Source organism: Ostrea edulis, chromosome 2, assembly GCF_947568905.1.
Source record: "Ostrea edulis chromosome 2, xbOstEdul1.1, whole genome shotgun sequence".
In the NCBI taxonomy this organism is placed as follows: Eukaryota; Metazoa; Mollusca; class Bivalvia; order Ostreida; family Ostreidae; genus Ostrea; species Ostrea edulis.
In genome coordinates, this window is record NC_079165.1 from 4,525,638 (window position 1) to 4,544,150 (window position 18,513).

The following is an 18,513-nucleotide window of genomic DNA, read 5'->3' on the forward strand; positions in this document are numbered from 1 at the left end:
AACAAAATGATTAGGTGTCCAATCATCTATTTTTGTAGCAATTGTTTGAGTCCACATGATGTGGATAGCATCCTGATATTCTTTAGCATCAGCACGGTCAAGAGGAACAATAAGCTGATTATGATCTTGTCTGTTTACACCAGGGTTTTGCACCTCGGGGAAAATCGACATGATTGGTTTCTGCAAAACGTTAGAAGCCACGAACATATGTAAAAGGCTTGAATAGTAACCGTTCTGGGTTGTTTTTATTGTTTCCTTTTGTAATGAAGCAATCAAATCACCAGTAATTAAACACTCTTCTGACAGGGAACTTTCAAAGACATATTGAAGTGAACTTTTGTTTGTGGACATGGTCACAAAAGTGTTTTCATTCGTGTAGCGCTTCAGGTTTGAAACAAGTTCAAACACAATTCGTACCCTCATTTCCTTAAAATTGTCCTCATGTCCAAACACAAAAGAGAGAGAGAGAGTTCTGAATAAACAATTCCCATCACCATATATCTGAATCGGGATAAGCTCAGAAGGAGCATCATTTGGATAAAGACCTGAGGAAACAGCATCTTTTCGAATATTCGAAGTTGGGATATTAGGTATGCTTGTTGGAAGAGGATATTTCTTAAAAATTTGCCCTTTGGGTCTAACAAGAAAACTTAGTGCTCCCCATCCCTTTTTTCCTGCATTCCTTGCTTCTTCGTGCACTTTTTCGAAAAATGCCTTTCTTTCGTCCGTCTGGGCATACACTGTAAAATATAATCAAAGTTAAAACTGTGCGGAAGGTTGATCTTACACTGATACGATAGTGTCTACTCCTGGACCAAGAATGAAACAGGTCTTGACAGCCTGAGACTTTACAAGCTTTGAAAAAGTTGTTACACGTCATGACCTACGTCACATTGGGGGTGTTACGTCACTGATAAATAGTACTTCACACATTGTCGGGTTTACCTTTACCATAAAAACTGTGATGATAAAAAAGTCAACAATTCATCATATTAGCTTTACAAAAAGATTTTAAATATATACAAACGTTGAACTGGTATTAGGGCAGTTGGCCATAGACATTTTTGTATCAAGACGAAGTTTCTATGAACAAGCTATCTAATGAATTATTAGACCTTGAAAGTTAGTCAAGGTCACACATATTAGATACCTTTTGATCAGTCGTCCCTTGCGAGATTTTTTCACTCGTATGAGTCGTCAACAAATACCGGTAAAGGACTTTAAACGACACTAGTGCCGGACACTTGGCAAAGGAACAGTCACTACATATCATAGGTTTGACGCCAGATGCGGAGCTGGGAACGAGAACCGAACCATTACCTCATGATTACGACCTTTTGAATGATGCCCTAAGAAATGTTAAGGCATTAAGTGCTTTCATAATATTTTTTTTTTTTTTATTTAAGCTAAAGGACAGTCACACTGACTGACTCTGAGTCTCATTGAATTAAATGAACTTTCTGCTTAAAAATAATTATACATTACACTATATGTGAATTTTACTATATGAATTTTTTTGGGGGGAAAAATATTGGGGGGGGGGGGGGGGGGCACAGCCGCCTACGGCCATGACTAATGGAACTTGTAAAACAATCCCGGATCGATCATCTTATATATCGGATCGATCATCTTATATATCGGATCGATCATCTTATATATCGGATCGATCATCTATATATCGGATCGATCATCTGTATATCGGATCGATCATCTATATATCGGATCGATCATCTATAGATCAGATTTGATCACAGATGCTTCCTTGCTATAGAAGTAACACTTTCTTTACAATTAAACAGAACGACTTAGTCAAAAGTGAGCACAGACACGAACATTCACTGAACGACGAAAATATAACTAACTTATCACTCGTATTCATTTGAAGATTTTGAATTTTGGTCCGATGCTGGAGAAATCAAACGTTTTATCCAATGATCAGGTATTTGGACGCTCTCTAAGTGGTTTAGGCGATCTTTTCTGGTGTGTACCTCAGAGCGAGTTCACATTCGGGAAGTTTATTCAGGATTTCCCTCTTGACCATCCATAGATTTCCTAACATGCTCATATAACAATTGTTGTGAAACACGACAGAAAACATTTGACCTAACGACAGGTTATATTTGTAAATAAGATCATTATAAGGACCATAGGATTTGCGAAATGCTGGCTTCAAATGAGACTGTTGAAACTCTTGTATCATTACCATGTAACTTATCTGTCAGTAGTCTGCCTCGGTTTAAAAATTTTCAGTAACTACATTTTGTAGCTACTTGCTAGGCCGTTCTTTACACATTGAATTTTTTTTTACTACGAATTACTCCGTTTACTTAATCAAGATAGATGGCTTACGGCGGGTGTGACCGGTCAACAAAGGATACTTACTCCTCCTAGGCACCTGATCCCCGATCTGTTGTGTCCAGGGGTCCGTGTTTGCCCTAATCCATTGTCAAGTTTCCATATTTATGTAGCAATATTCCATTATCACCTGCATGTGGTGTGTATGTATCTCAACTGATTCAATACGCAAGAGCTTGTTCTGCGTATGATCAGCTTTTTAATCGAGGCAGGCTACTGACAAACAAGTTGATGGTGCAGGGGTTTCAACAGTCTCGTTTAAGGTCAACATTTCGCAAATTCTATGGTCGTTATAACGATCTAGTTTGCCAATACAACCCGAACCTGTCATTGGGTCAAATGCTTTCTGACGTGTTTCATGCCGATTGTTTTTTTTTTTTTTGGGGGGGGGGGGGGGTCTATATAACCCAATGGTCAAAAAGAAATGTTTCTCCCATAGGAAAAATTACAGAAGTGAAAAGTTTATGTATCAAAGTTTTACATGTAAATTTATATAATTTTTGATTATTATTTATTTATTTTTTTTTTTTTTTTTTTTTTGTTATCAAGAACCACTGATCAGTTGCAAAAATTTCAATGTGGTTTCAGATTCATATTTGAATATGATGTGTTTCAATGGGGAATGGAAGTTTACTCGAGAATACCTGTACATCTCAAGAAATTTTGAGGGGGAAAGGCCAAGAGTAACGATGCAAATGATCTGAATTCAGGTTTTTTTCATAAACATTTGGGGTTAGGGTGGGGGTGACATTTTACATAATGCATGGATATATTTAAATCTTTGAAATAAACTCCATGCACTCTAGGGTAACAACTATATTAACAAGGCCATGTTAGTCATTTTGATAGCTTTGTGTTGGGGGACATTATATGGGGGTCAAAATTTCTTGTACATTGTAAGATAAAAAGGTGTAAAAATGTTCTTAAAATCTTCTGAAGAACATACAATGTGCAGAACCATGCACGGTGACTCAGGTGAACACTGCGGCCCATAAGTCTCATCTTTAAAGAAAACCCTAATAGAATGCTGTACTTTTGGTGAATATAATGTACCAACATGTTTTATATATGAATATTTATGTACATGTACAACACGCAGAAGCAAACTGGACAGAATACATTTATAATACATTTATTATATATTATATAATAATATATATTTATAATATATTATTATAGTTAGATATAAATTGCAGGCTTGGAGGAAATTTACATCGGGCTCGTCATTCTGGTTATTGGAACAGGTTCTTTCCCCACTTGACTTGGAGAGTAGATGAGACTTGGTGTTCGGAGTATCGTAGAGTGATTTCTTTAAAGTCCATAGTTATATAGAGTACTAGATTTGTGACTATATCGATGGTAAGTTAATGAAAAGTACAGAAACTTATTTTACTAGACATTGCTGACTAAAGTACAGGGCGAGTCCCTCACTGCCTCAGGTAAGAAAAACAGGTAAACACACGATTATTTCATGCGGCTGTCAGGTGCTTTCTTTTGCGTTTAAATATTTTTATAGTATTTCCAAGGGATTTTATCTCCACTTTTACCCATATATTAATGTGATTCATAATCATATGACAAGTAAATACTACCAAACAAGAGAGAGAGAGAGAGAGAGGGGGGGGGGACAACTGTTTGAATTTTGAGAAAGTGTTGTAGGCATCAGACATGTATGGAATTGGAAGATTATTGCCCAAAGCTTGTCTTTTTGCTGTATTTTAAGAAAATGGCAATCATACCATAAAATATACAACACCATAAGAGACCAGGAGTTTTATCTTGAAACAAGTTCCATTTGTATAACATGTACAAAAGAGTAAAGCTGATAGAATATCTTTCCATGATTTTTATGAAATATAAAACCTGTCAGACTAACATTAAATGAAGATTAATTTGAACATAATTGCTTTTTATGTAACTCGACTGAGTCGACTCTGTATTGGGTGGCTTCAGTACCAGATGTTGCTGGACTGTTGTATCAAGTGCTACACCCCTGGAACACACATAGCATTTTATGAGTCACAATGGATAAGCTTTTAATACTTTTAGGTGATACAAGGATGTAGTGATGGACGATTATCGATTATTATCGAAAATTGATTGGTTTACCCTTTCCGATTATCAATTATAAAATTTTATTATCAAAGTCGCTGTCAAAACCAGAAATAAAAATGGTGGATAACAAAGACCGAGTTGGTTTCATATTTTAGCTCATTTCAAACTGGCAAATAAAGACCATGCCAATGCTGAGGTGCCAATTTCGCTGTTAAATAAAACAATGTAAAACAAAGCTTGTATCTTTTTTAGTTCAGCACAGTTTTACATGTGCAATTTTTAGCTCAACTGAGCCGAAGGCTCAAGTGAGCTTTTCTGATCAAAATTTGTCCATTGTCTGTCGTCGTTGTTGTCGTTGTAAACTTTTCACAATTTTATCTTCTTCTCAAGAACCACTGGGCCAATTTCATCCAAACTTGGCCAAAAGCATCCTTGGGTGAAGGGTTTTCAAGTTTGTTCAAATGAAGGACCATGTCCCTTTCAAAGGGAAGATAATCACAAAAATGCAAAAATAGGGTGGGGTCATTTAAAAATCTTAAGAACCACTGGGCCAGAAGAGCTGAAAGCTTCCTGACATATTGCAGATTCAAGTTTGTTCAAATCATGGCCCCCGAGGGTAGGATGGGACCACAAGGGGGGATGAAAGTTTTACATACAAATATATAGTTAAAATCTTCTTCTCAAGAACCACTAAGCCATCATGGGCCCTGGGGGTTGGATGGGGCCATAATAAGGGATAAATATATAGGAAAAATCTTTAAAAATCTTCTTCTCAAGAACCACTGAGCCAGAAAAGCTGATTTTTACATGAAAACTTTCTGACATAGTGCAGATTCAAGTTTGTTCAAATTATGGCCCCCGGGGGTAGGATGGGGCCACAAGGGGGATCAAAGTTTTACATACGAATATATAATTAAAATCTTCTCAATAACCACTGAGTCAGAAAAGCTGATATTTACGAGAAAACTTTCTGACATAGTGCAGATTCAAGTTTGTTCAAATCATGGCCCCCGGGGGGTAGGATGGGGCCACAAGTGGGGGGGGGGGGGTCAAAGTTTTACATACAAATATAGGGAAAATCTTTAAAAATCTTCTTCTCAAGATCAATTGGGTTAAAGAAGTTGACATTTACATGAAAGCTTTTTGATGTAGTGTAGATTCAAGTTTGCAAAAATCGTGGCCTCCAGGGGTAGTTGGGGCCATAATAGGAACTAAGTAAGAGACATGCAAATATATATGGAAAGTCTTCAGATATGGGCCAAGGTGACTCAGGTGAGAGATGTGGCCCATGGGCCTCTTGTTTAAAATATCTGTTCCAGTCACAAGGTTAGTGCCAGTAATTAGTAGTTTTCTTTGTAAATATCAACAGGATGTGTTAATTGTACCAGTACTTAGTAGTTTTCTTCGTAATTTACAACAGGATAAGTTAATTATACCAGTAATTAAATATTTCTCTTATTTAATTGCTGTTACTTTAAAATCCTACTCATGTTATTTTTAATTTTATTTCCCAACTGTGTGAATGCAAGAATGAAAGTTCTCTTGTATGTTTATAAATGTTTTGAAAAGCTATTAACAAAAAAAGTCTTTCTCTTGTAATTATCAACATGATATGTTAATTATACCAGTAATTAGTAATTCTCTTTGTAATTATCAACAGGATGTGTTAAGTATGCCAGTTATTAGTATTTCTCTTTGTAATTATCAACAGGATATGTTAATTATACCAGTAATTAGTATTTCTCTTTTTAATTGACAGGCGTCCCCAGATGTCCCTCCCTCTTATGAAGATGTCCACCGGGAGGGTCAGGCCATTAAAGGTCTGGACCCCCAGCCTCCTCGATACTCCGACCCTGAAAGTCAGATAACCACCCCCAGTGGTAAGACTTCCCATCATGTACTTATCTATTATCTGATAGTATGTCTATTACCATTATATCATATTGACTTTGTTATCAATAGTGCACTATTATGTCGGGTTTATATCAGGATCTCTGTACTTTGTATTCATTTAAAACATTGGAGGGTATTTAAGGACACTCTGACAATACAAACAAAAAATTGGATGTATTGGTTGATAATATTTTTTGGCTTAGTATGGTTGTGATTAGAAGAAATATAAAGTTCCTAAAAATTAGGGGGCTTGTAAATTTTCTATGATGTTCTAAAGGTGAAATACATTATTCCTTCATATATAACTATGCTATTTTCCCTACTGGTTTAGACTTAATTGAAATATCATAGAAATGAATTAAATTGCTTATGCTGAGTTGTATTCATTCTATAAAAACATAAAGTTTTCATTATCATAATTTTTTTTAAAAAGTACGTTTGTAGCAGGTATTGTTAAAAAGCAGTGTAAAAGAGTAAGCAAGGGAGATAAGAATAGACAGGACATTGATCAGATCACGACTGCCATCTCTTCACAAGCTTCAATAAGAGTAAGAGATTTAAGAGTAGACAGGACACTGATCATGACTGCCATCTCTTCACAAGCATCATCACAAACACTTACGTATTTATTCCCTGTAGACAATGCTTTGCTAATTTCAAATTGAAGTTTATTTCAGAGAAAGTTTAACGGCCTATTAAGTTAATCAGTTTTTCACTGCTTTTCAGGAAAGTTAACTCATCCATGCCCATAATTCCTCAATGACACAAGATTTTGACATATTTGTAATTTTATCAAGTATAAGTAAATTCATAGACAAATGATTTTTTGTGCCACTGTTCTTCCTCTTCTAAACCAACTAGTCTGAACTAGAGAGTTCAAATTTGATATTGTCAATGACTTATTTATATAACCAGCATGAATCGAAATAGTTGATGTACTAATTTGATGTTTGTAGAACCCCCTCCTTCTTATGAGTCACTGTATGGGCGTGTCAAAGCTGCTCAACTAGAAGCTGGCAGCAAACCACAGTTCGTCAAGAAAGTCATGATAATCGTCATGGGAACTCGTAAGAATATGTTTACTTGTCATTCTTTTCTCTCGTTTTTCTTCATTTTTTTTTTTTTTTTGGTATCAGTATTAAAGATATCCTGTCAATGAAATCAACATATCTCTGTAATAATAAAAGTACTAGTATCATAAATGGAGAGAAAAATTGCAATAGATCACTTAAGATAAAACCATTATGTAGCTGTTGTGATTGACATTTTCTAAACGATGTGTTGAGGGCTAGAGTATTGAATACTTTAGTAGCAACACATTGAGATTTGACTTAATGTCTACTTTTTTCTTTTGACAGTGGGTTGTACAATTTGCTTAGGAATCTTACTGGCCATTCCTGTGTCCATGATTGTGATGGGTGAGTTCAGTGCCAACCTTAAAAAAATCCCTTCTGTTTCCAGGAATTAAAGTAAAACAAATAGATTTATGCAGTTGGGTGTATTTGTTTACTAGACTATGTCAAACAGCTGACCATTGACCTCTGTGTCTGTATATACTAGTACCTGCTGGACAATTTACGCTCCTAATTTCCATAATGTGTACTTTTTCAGGAGGTGTTTATTTCGATGACTGCCCAGCTGAGTGGCTGATTCCCTTGTATTTGGTTGTGGCGGGGTCTGTCGGTATTATTAAGAATTTCTCCAGTCTGTGTCAGAAAGTGAAGAATGACAGAGAAAATGCAGAAGACGAAAATATGAAGACCACAAAATTTGATTCTTTGTTAAACTGTTTTCTGATGATTTGGTTTATTTTTGGTAAGTATTGTTTATAGAATAAGTAAACAAAAATGAATATTCATTGTGTAATTGTATTGGCATATTGTTTATAGAATAAGTAAACAAAAGATATATTTATTGTGTAATTGTATTAGTATATTGTTTATCTAATAAGTAAACAAAAATGAATATTCATTGTGTAATTGTATTGGCATATTGTTTATATTATAAGTAAACAAAAGATATATGTGAGAGAGAAAAGGTAACTCATTCTACAGTCAGCATTAAAAAAGAAAGATAACTCATGCTACAGCCAAGTAAAAAAAATACCTGCCTGCCGCATCAAAATCTTAAATATTTGGCCTGAGAAAAACTATTTATTAATTGTTTTTGGCTTTATGTTTATTTTTTTTTTTATTGTAAAGGAAAGTTAGAATGTGCCACTGACAATATCTTTCCCTTATGAGATAATATAATTCAAGATGATCAAACTTTTAAAGAGACACTACAGCTCATTTTGCGCAAAAATCATGAAATGACAATTTTCCCAATGCTTTTTCAATTTTTGTTGCATTGTTGAATGTATGAACTTTGCGAAAATAACACTTATCTAAAGTCAAAAATTATCGTTTTAACGTAAAATTTAATACTTTTTGATGGCCTATACAAAAAATATCGAGTCTCCTCCTTTCGGTCTTCAGACGCATGCGCATAGACAGTAAACAGTGCAGCATGTCGTCCAGTGAGAGAAAGTGTAGTGGATAGATAGATCCAGAATTTTGACAGATTCTGTAAGAAAAGAGGTAAAAATTAAATGAGATAAAACTAATATGTGAAATAAAATTGACCTTGCGATCAGTATGACTGTTGGAAAAGAAAGGGCTAGGAGAAACGATTGTAACTCAGTGGCGGATCTAGCTAGGATTTCCGAAGGGGGATGAGAAAGTCAAATATTAGCCAAAGTAATCGGCTTTCTGGGTGCAAAATTTGTATTTTCACTCACAATTTGTGGCGAGAGGGAGGGGGATCCTGTCCCCTCCCCCTAAATCTGCCATTGGGACTAGCCGCGAAGACACTGCTTTAAAAGTAAACTTGTGCTATTTTTATCTGAACACGACACGTGTTAGTTGTAAAAACATCGGTCAATTGGAACATGGAATGGTTTCTGTTTAAACAATGATTTATATAATTACTTATTATAAGGAGCAGGGAATAATCTTATACTTGAAAGGTGAGTGTGGACCCCCTTGAAGGGGAATTTAAATAATTTCCTACACAACACCTTTGCTGTCATTCAAAACCACGTGATGTAAATAAGCATTCAAAAGTCCGAGTCAGCATGAAGAAACCTTTGAGTTCCGGACGATCTTCAAAGCGCATTTGAGAGTAAATTGATGCATCCAATTGTTCAAAATTGTCAGTATCGATATGATATTTATCATTTTATCAATACGTGTTTTAAAAAACTCTTTATTAAAATGTGGAAAATGAGCTGTAGTGTCTCTTTAATATCATTGTATCACAGTCCTAGCATCTACTTCAACATTGTATCCACCATCCTAAACCTTCAACATTGTATCCACCATCTCAAACCTTCATCATTGTATCCACCATCTCAAACCTTCAACATTCTATCCACCATCTCAAACCTTCATCATTCTATCCACCATCTCAAACCTTCAACACTGTATCCATCATCTCAAACCTTCATCATTGTATCCACCATCTCAAACTTTCATCATTCTATCCAGCACCCCAAACCTTCATCATTGTATCCACCATCTCAAACCTTCATCATTCTATCCAGCACCCCAAACCTTCAACATTCTATCTACCATCTCAAACCTTCATCATTCTATCCACCATCTCAAACCTTCAACATTGTATCCACCATCTCAAACCTTCAATACTATATCCATCTTCTCAAACCTTCAACACTGTATCCACCATCTCAAACCTTCAACACTGTATCCACCATCTCAAACCTTCAACACTGTATCCACCATCTCAAACCTTCATCATTCTATCCAGCACCCCAAACCCTCAACATACTATCCAGCACCCCAAACCTTCAACATTCTATCCACCATCTCAAACCTTCAACATTGTATCCACCATCTCAAACCTTCATCATTCTATCCAGCACCCCAAACCCTCAACATACTATCCATCACCCCAAACCTTCAACATTCTATCCACCATCTCAAACCTTCAACATTGTATCCACCATCTCAAACTTTCATCATTCTATCCAGCACCCCAAACCTTCATCATTGTATCCACCATCTCAAACCTTCATCATTCTATCCAGCACCCCAAACCTTCAACATTCTATCTACCATCTCAAACCTTCATCATTCTATCCACCATCTCAAACCTTCAACATTGTATCCACCATCTCAAACCTTCAATACTATATCCATCTTCTCAAACCTTCAACACTATATCCACCATCTCAAACCTTCAACATTGTATCCACCATCTTAAACCTTCAACATTCTTTCCACCCTCTCAAACCTTCATCATTCTATCCACTGTCTCAAACCTTCAACATTGTATCCACCATCTCAAACCTTCAACACTATATCTACCATCTCAAACCTTCATCATTCTATCCACCATCTCAAACCTTCAACATTGTATCCACCATCTCAAACCTTCAATACTATATCCATCTTCTCAAACCTTCAACACTATATCCACCATCTCAAACCTTCAACATTGTATCCACCATCTTAAACCTTCAACATTCTTTCCACCCTCTCAAACCTTCATCATTCTATCCACTGTCTCAAACCTTCAACATTGTATCCACCATCTCAAACCTTCATCATTCTATCCACCATCTCAAACCTTCAACATTGTATCCACCATCTTAAACCTTCAACGTTGTATCCACCATCTCAAACCTTCAACACTGTGTCCACCATCTCAAACCTTCATCATTCTATCCAGCACCCCAAACCCTCAACATTCTATCCAGCATATCAAACCTTCAACATTCTATCAATAATCTCAAACCTTCAACACTATATCCACCATCTCAAACCTTCAACACTGTGTCCACCATCTCAAACCTTCATCATTCTATCCAGCACCCCAAACCTTCAACATTGTATCCACCATATCAAACCTTCAACACTATATCCACCATCTCAAACCTTCAACATTGTATCCACCATCTCAAACCTTCAACATTCTATCCACCATCTCAAACCTTCAACATTGTATCCACCATCTCAAACCTTCAACATTGTATCCACCATCTCAAACCTTCAACACTGTATCCACCATCTCAAACCTTCATCATTCTATCCACCATCACTAACCTTCAACACTATATCCACCATCTCAAACCTTCAACATTGTATCCACCATCTCAAACCTTCATCATTCTATCCACCATCACTAACCTTCAACACTATATCCACCATCTCAAACCTTCATCATTGTATCCACCATCTCAAACCTTCATCATTCTATCCACCATCTCAAACCTTCAACACTATATCCACCATCTCAAACCTTCATCATTCTATCCACCATATCAAACCTTCAACACTATATCCACCATCTCAAACCTTCATCATTGTATCCACCATCTCAAACCTTCATCATTCTATCCTGTACCCCAAACCTTCAACATTCTATCCACCATCTTAAACCTTCAACATTCTATCCACCATCTCAAACCTTCAACATTCTATCCACCATCTTAAACCTTCATCATTGTATCCACCATCTTAAACCTTCATCATTGTATCCACCATCTTAAACCTTCAACATTTTATCCACCATTTCAAACCTTCAACACTGTATCCAACATCTCAAACCTTCAACACTGTGTCCACCATCTCAAACCTTCATCATTTTATCCAGCACCCCACATTTTCAACATTCTATCCACCATCTTAAACCTTCAACACTGTATCCACCATCCCAAACCTTCATCATTTTATCCAGCACCCCACATTTTCAACATTCTATCCACCATCTCAAACCTTCAACATTCTATCCACCATCTCAAACCTTCAACATTGTATCCACCATATCAAACCTTCAACACTGTATCCACCATCTCAAACCTTCAACATTATATCCAACACCCCAAACCTTCAATATTCTATCCACCATCCCAAACCTTCAACATTCTATCCACCATCTCAAACCTTCAACATTGTATCCACCATCCCACACCTTCAACAATTTATTCATTATCCCAAACCTTCAACATTCTATCCAGCACCCCAAACCTTCAACATTCTATCCACCATCCCAAACCTTCAACATTCTATCTAGCATCTCTATTCTTCAACATTCTATCCACCATCCCCAACCTTCAGCATTCTATCTAGTATCTCAAACCTTCAACATTCTATCCAGTATCTCAAACCTTCAACATTCTATTTAGCATCCCAATACTTCAACATTGTATCCAGCATCGCCAACCTTCAACATTCTATCCGGTTTTTTAACGCTATCTTCAACATTCTATCTAGCATCTAAAACCTTCAACATTCTATCCAGCATCCCAATATCTTCTACATTCTATCCAATATCCCAAACCTTCAACATTCTATCCACCATCCCAAAACTTTCAACATTCTATCCAGCATCCCAATTCTTCAACATTCTATCCAGCATCCCAATATCTTCTACATTTTATCCAATATCCCAAACCTTCAACATTCTATCCACCATCCCAAAACTTTCAACATTCTATCCAGCATCGCAATTCTTCAACATTCTATCCAGCATCCCAATATCTTCTACATTCTATCCAATATCCCAAACCTTCAACATGGGATGGTGGATAAAATGTTTAAGGTTTGGGGTGCTGGATAGAATGTTGAAAGTTTGGGATAATGAATAGAATGTTGAAGGTGTGGGATGGTGGATACAATGTTGAAGGTTTTAGATGGTAGATATAATGTTGAAGGTTTGAGATGGTGGATACATTGTTGAAGGTTTGGGATGGTGGATACAATGTTGAAGGTTTGAGATGGTGGATACAGTGTTGAAGGTTTGAGATGGTGGATACAATGTTGAAGGTTTGAAATGGTGGATACATTGTTGAAGGTTTGGGATGGTGGATACAATGTTGAAGGTTTGAGATGGTGGATACAGTGTTGAAGGTTTGAGATGGTGGATACAATGTTGAAGGTTTGAGATGGTGGATACAATGATGAAGGTTTAAGACGTTGGATACAATGATGAAGGTTTAAGATGGTGGATAGAATGTTGAAGGTTTGAGATGGTGGATAGAATGTTGAAAATTAGGGGTGCTGGATAAAATGAACCACCATCTCAAAACTTTCAACATTCTATCCAGCATCCCAATTCTTGTACATTCTATCTAGTACATGTATCCCAAACCAAACATTCTATCCAGGATCCCAATTCTTCAACATTCCAGTACATGTATCCCAAACCGTCGACATTCTATACATGTACTTATTCTAGTGGAATTCAAATTTCAGCAGCTGTGGTGGTGAAGTAAGAGTTCTTATTCATAGTTGCAATAAAGCATGAAATTCTCAAGAAGTTTATCCATTCTTACATAGAAAAGGCATTAAATCATGATTGCATGTACATCAAACAGGGTATCGTCTCCAACTGCCAAATTTTCAATACATTAAAATAAGTACATATACAGTGTTCTTCAAAAGTAGAGATAAAGTGTTGAAAAGCCATGTTGAATGATGCATTATGTGATTATTTTTTTGCAGGAAATGTGGTGATTTACAGAACCAATCACTTCTACACCACGACACCCGGACAGCCGACTTACTGTAACCCTACGCTGTACGAGTACGCCTTCTGGCTCACTACTTCCTTCTACATACTCATAGGCACTTCCTGCTGCTGTTTCTGTTTCTGTGGATTTCTGGCCAGCCTGAACGGGGCAGACAAGTGAGTCGCTGTCCTGCTCTGGGTTTCTTTTTCATTTTGACTGTGAAATGAAGATTTTGGGATTTGTTTCCATTTGGAATATTTTGTGCGTTGTTTAATATCAATAGTCTTTATATCTTACAGTTCATACATACTGGTTTATGTATGTGCATGGTGTACAAATATCATTTTCATTGCTTTATATGATATCTTATTGTTACATATATTCTTGTCGTGGATTTCAAGTTGTTAGTCAGAAATAATGTGAATATATATCATTATCAATTGGAAGTTTTTTTATTCTTAATATATTTCATATACATGTACTCATAATATGAGTAGAAAACTCAGCACACATGTATAATTTTCAAATACATGTAGATGTGTTCAGTATTGTTTAATCTGTCTATCTGTTGATTTCAAGAAATATTCTGCTTGCGCAGTCTTTTTGTGGAAATACTGAAGGCAGGCATTCTCCTGTTTTACAGTCAATAACCCATTTGCAGTATTGTTACAGTATATTTTTTCTAAATCTAAATGTGGACATTTGTTTACATTTTTACTTGCTTATGTCTTCGATTATCATTTTAAACAGCAGTGATGTCACAATTGAGTTGGGTATGTAAATAACAGTAGTCCATAGTCTTCATACACAGTGTGAGCTTTTTCCAAAGAAAAAAAGTATAAAAATTGTAAATTCTTGAATAATGAATGGATGCTTATTTTAGTAGTGTTTTATTGCCATTTAGAATCAAACAAGAACACTAATATTTATAGTTGTACTAGAAAATGTCAACATTGTTATCAGATGCAGAACAAGTGCTAAATCGAGATATATGCTAAATGATGCAGCAAATCCCGCTTGGATTTCTCAAAAAAATTTCAAACTTAAATTTGAGTTTTCTTTTATTTGAACAGTCAGAATTGGAGTAAAATCTCAGACTTAAGTCCAAGTGTTGAATTCAATTTCTTTCAAGAAATCCATGTCCAACTGTGTCAACTTTTTATAACTTGTATTAAGAAAAAGTACACATACAGTATGAGAAAATATATTGTACAATCATTTTTTGAGCATTTAATTCGAAACCGATTTAAAATCCAGTAATTTAACAGGTACTTGTGTATTCAGTTAAGCACGTTATTTATGATACCGGTAACTTCATTTTTGTGTAAATTTATGAGACTGCCTTAATGCAAAAAGATTTTAAATTCTTGTCTATATATATATATATATATATGTCATCATGAACGAATATTGAACGTTCACAAAATTTGTCTCGGGTAAAATTATTAATATAAGTTCGTGAAAAGGAAATCTATTAATTAATTTATGAATTTGATGTAACACTTCTGTTATTCAGTGTTAGAGACAAAATTTCAGAAATATATTGCAAATTTAATTTATATTATATAACTGTAACATGTATTGTTTAAAGACTTGTGTACTTTACTATGTATTTATTTCCATGTATATCTATTTTTGAGTCAATAAATTTATCATTGTTTCACAAGTATTGTTTGTTGTACTTAGAATCTGAGTACCGAGTTTACAGATCATAAACCTATTATGCAGATAACGAAATGTTACCCCCTGTCTTTGTTTTATTTTAGGTCACCTGAGTATCACTTGAGTGACCCATTGTTGGTTTTTATGCACCGTCCTTTAACAATTTTATATTTTTAACTTCTTGAAAATTGCAATTGCTACCATTTTTGGTATGAAGCTTCTTTAGGATAAGAGGAGTGCAAATTGTGAAATTTAATATCTTAGGGCCTCATGGGTGGGGCTCAAACTGCATGTCCATGAAGCCCCTTACCAAAACTGTGAAATTCATGGCCCCTTGGTCAGGGGTTCAGTTTCTAGGGTGGGTCAAATATGGCCATGTAGTAAAGATATAGAAAATCTCCTCTACTTTTCTTTGAACGTGTGAGATAAACTAAGTGCATGGTTATGATGTCCATGGATCTCTACTTAATTGTGAAATTCATGACCCCTGGGTCAGGTATTCATGCCCTAGGGTGGGGCCACAATTGCAATGTAGTGAGATCTTTTAATCTTATAAAATCTTCTTTTCTCGCACATCTGTGTGACAAAACTTAAATGCATAGTTATGAGACTCTCTACCTAAGTTGTGAAATCATGGCACCTGGGTTAAAGGGTTAGGCCTTAAAGTGGGGCCAATATCAGTGGCGGATTTAGAGGGGGCACCCCCCCCCACCCCCCACCCCCCCCCCAAATTTTCAAATTTAAGGTAAATCGCGGTATCTTGTTTCGGAAAATGTACTAAACGATAAAAGAAGCAATAATTTCTTCCACTCCCGGAGAAATAAATGACAAATCCTTTGATTTCTTGAATTACTTTATTGGGAGAACCTAATTTTTTTCCAAAAACCCCTTAAAATTTGCGTCATTTTATTAATTTCACCTTATTAAAATGATAGAAAATAGTACAAATGACTTAATAGGAGAAATATTTCAAGCCCCATAAAATCTGTAAATCCAGGGGCTTCGCGCCCGGGACTCCCACCAGGGCTGCCCTGGTCTCATAAAGTGGCGCCCCCCCCCCCCCCACCCCCCACCACAATTCCTGGATCTGCCCCTGAATATGGCCATATGAATGCATTAAATCTTAGAAAATAATCTTTTCTTTACTTCCACATTGTTATGATGTCTATGAAGCCTACAAAATCTACATGTACATAAATTGTGAAATGCTTTAAGCAGCCCTTGGACTGCTCAGGGGTTCAGACTTGGGGGCAGGGCCAATTGATATTGCTATATAGTAGCAGAAATCTCCATAATCTTATGTATTGTGACAATTATTTTTGTGCATAACGATTATGACAATATCCAAGGCCTTAAATTACTGGTCAGGTCAGACTTGGGAAGGGGGGGGGGGTGAATTAGCCATATTTGATAGTAAATATGTGTTCTGTTTTAGAAAACCTACTTTAATTTACTGTGCATTGTGGGTTTGTAGCAATAAACTGTAAGCATGTTGTATTTGTCTACTTAAATTGGAAATTTCATTACCTATGGAGCAGGGGGAATGAATACACAATTAGAGGAGAGTATACAGCCGTCTACTAAAATTGGAGATATAATTCATTGGGGGGGGGGGGGTAAACAAGGGCTGATTTAAATGCTTCAAACTTCCATCATTCCCTCTATTGTAATTGAATTGGAATTGTATGCATATTTTAGAAAGATAAAAAAAAAAAGCTTGCATAAAAGACTCCAGAATGAGGCTTTTTAATAATAAAAAAAAAAAAAAAATGCAAATACGAGGGTGAGTCAATAAGTAACCAATCTAACTTATTTCCGGTTGAGATCCACCTCTTCTTTTTCAATGCAAGGTGAAGATAACGAACAGTGATCAATCTCATAACTCCTACAAGCAATACAAAACAGATAGTTGGGCAAACACGGACCCCTGGACACACCAGAGGTGGGATCAGGTGCCTAGGAGGAGTAAGCATTCCCTGTTGACCGGTCACACCCGCCGCGAGCCCCATATCCCGACCAGGTAAACGGAGTTATCCGCAGTCAAAATCAGTGTGCCAAGAACGGCTTAACAAATCGGTATGAAACACGTCAGACAGATGTAAAAGATGTAATTGCCCTCTAGTGTGATGCACTTAGACCTACGGTGTTCAAGTGACATAAGCCCAGAACTGAAAAAGTCAGGGTCCTTTCCATTGACCCACTCCTCAACTGCCGTCACGACTTCTTCGTCAGACCGGAGATGACGTCAACGGATATCCTTTTACAAGTTTGAGAATAGTAAGAAGTCGCAAGGAGCTAGGCCAGGCGAATAGGCAGGATGTGGTATTAATTCATACCCGTTTCGCTCTACAGAATCCATTGTAACTTTACAAGCGTGGACTCGAGGATCGCGTTGTCCTGTCGCAGCAAAACACCTTTAGAGAGTTTTTCACGGATGGCGGTTCTCAGCTGCTCTAGCAAGTTTGTATAGTACACTCCAGTTATTGTACTTTTTGGGGTAAAAAGTCCAACATAATAACGCCTTTTACGTCCCAAAATGCTGTGGCCATCACCTTGCCAGCAGATAGTTGCGTCTTGAACTTCTTTGGCATCGGGGACCCATGCAGGCCCTACCCACTGACGACTCTGAGCTTTATTCTCTGGCTCATGATAATGAACCCAAGTCTCATCTACAGTCACCAGACGCAAAAGAAAATCATCTTTTGACCTAAAACACTTCAACAAGGCGCTGCATATTGATGCTCTGGCTGCCATTTGCTCATCGCTATGGGATTTGGGGACCCATCAAGCTGTTAGCTTGCTGTTACCAAAACGTTCATGTAAGCTTAACTAGATTGTTGAAACGCTACCATGTGAAATGTCTATGATGCCTGCGCTGTTTCTTCCACCTGAATTCGTCTATCAGTGTATAACAGACCCCGAACTTCCTTACATATTTCTTCGTCGGTGGCATCCAGTAGGCGTCCAGACCTGGATTCATCTTCTAAATACGTTCTACCGCTTTTGAATTCCCCTACCCAGAATTAACCTGAGCA

General features: G+C 36.6%; 1 protein-coding gene across 1 annotated transcript; it reads left to right on the top strand.

Moving 5' to 3' along the window:
• Positions 1–1,903: 1,903 nt before the first annotated feature.
• LOC125681090 (transmembrane protein 272-like) lies at positions 1,904–15,482 on the top strand. Its single transcript, XM_056156638.1, has 7 exons — positions 1,904–1,939; positions 3,768–3,794; positions 6,170–6,290; positions 7,260–7,370; positions 7,662–7,721; positions 7,915–8,118; positions 13,809–15,482. Exons 1-7 carry the CDS (start codon positions 1,904–1,906, stop codon positions 13,994–13,996), a joined length of 747 nt encoding a protein of 248 aa, XP_056012613.1. The 3' UTR covers positions 13,997–15,482.
• The last annotated feature ends 3,031 nt before the right edge of the window (positions 15,483–18,513 follow it).

Coding starts and splice junctions, on each gene's coding strand:
- LOC125681090 (XM_056156638.1), top strand. CDS start 1,904: ATGCTGGAGAAATCAAACGTTTTATCCAATGATCAG. Junction 6,291..7,259: donor TCAGATAACCACCCCCAGTG/GTAAGACTTCCC, acceptor TGATGTTTGTAG/AACCCCCTCCTTCTTATGAG. Junction 8,119..13,808: donor GATGATTTGGTTTATTTTTG/GTAAGTATTGTT, acceptor ATTTTTTTGCAG/GAAATGTGGTGATTTACAGA.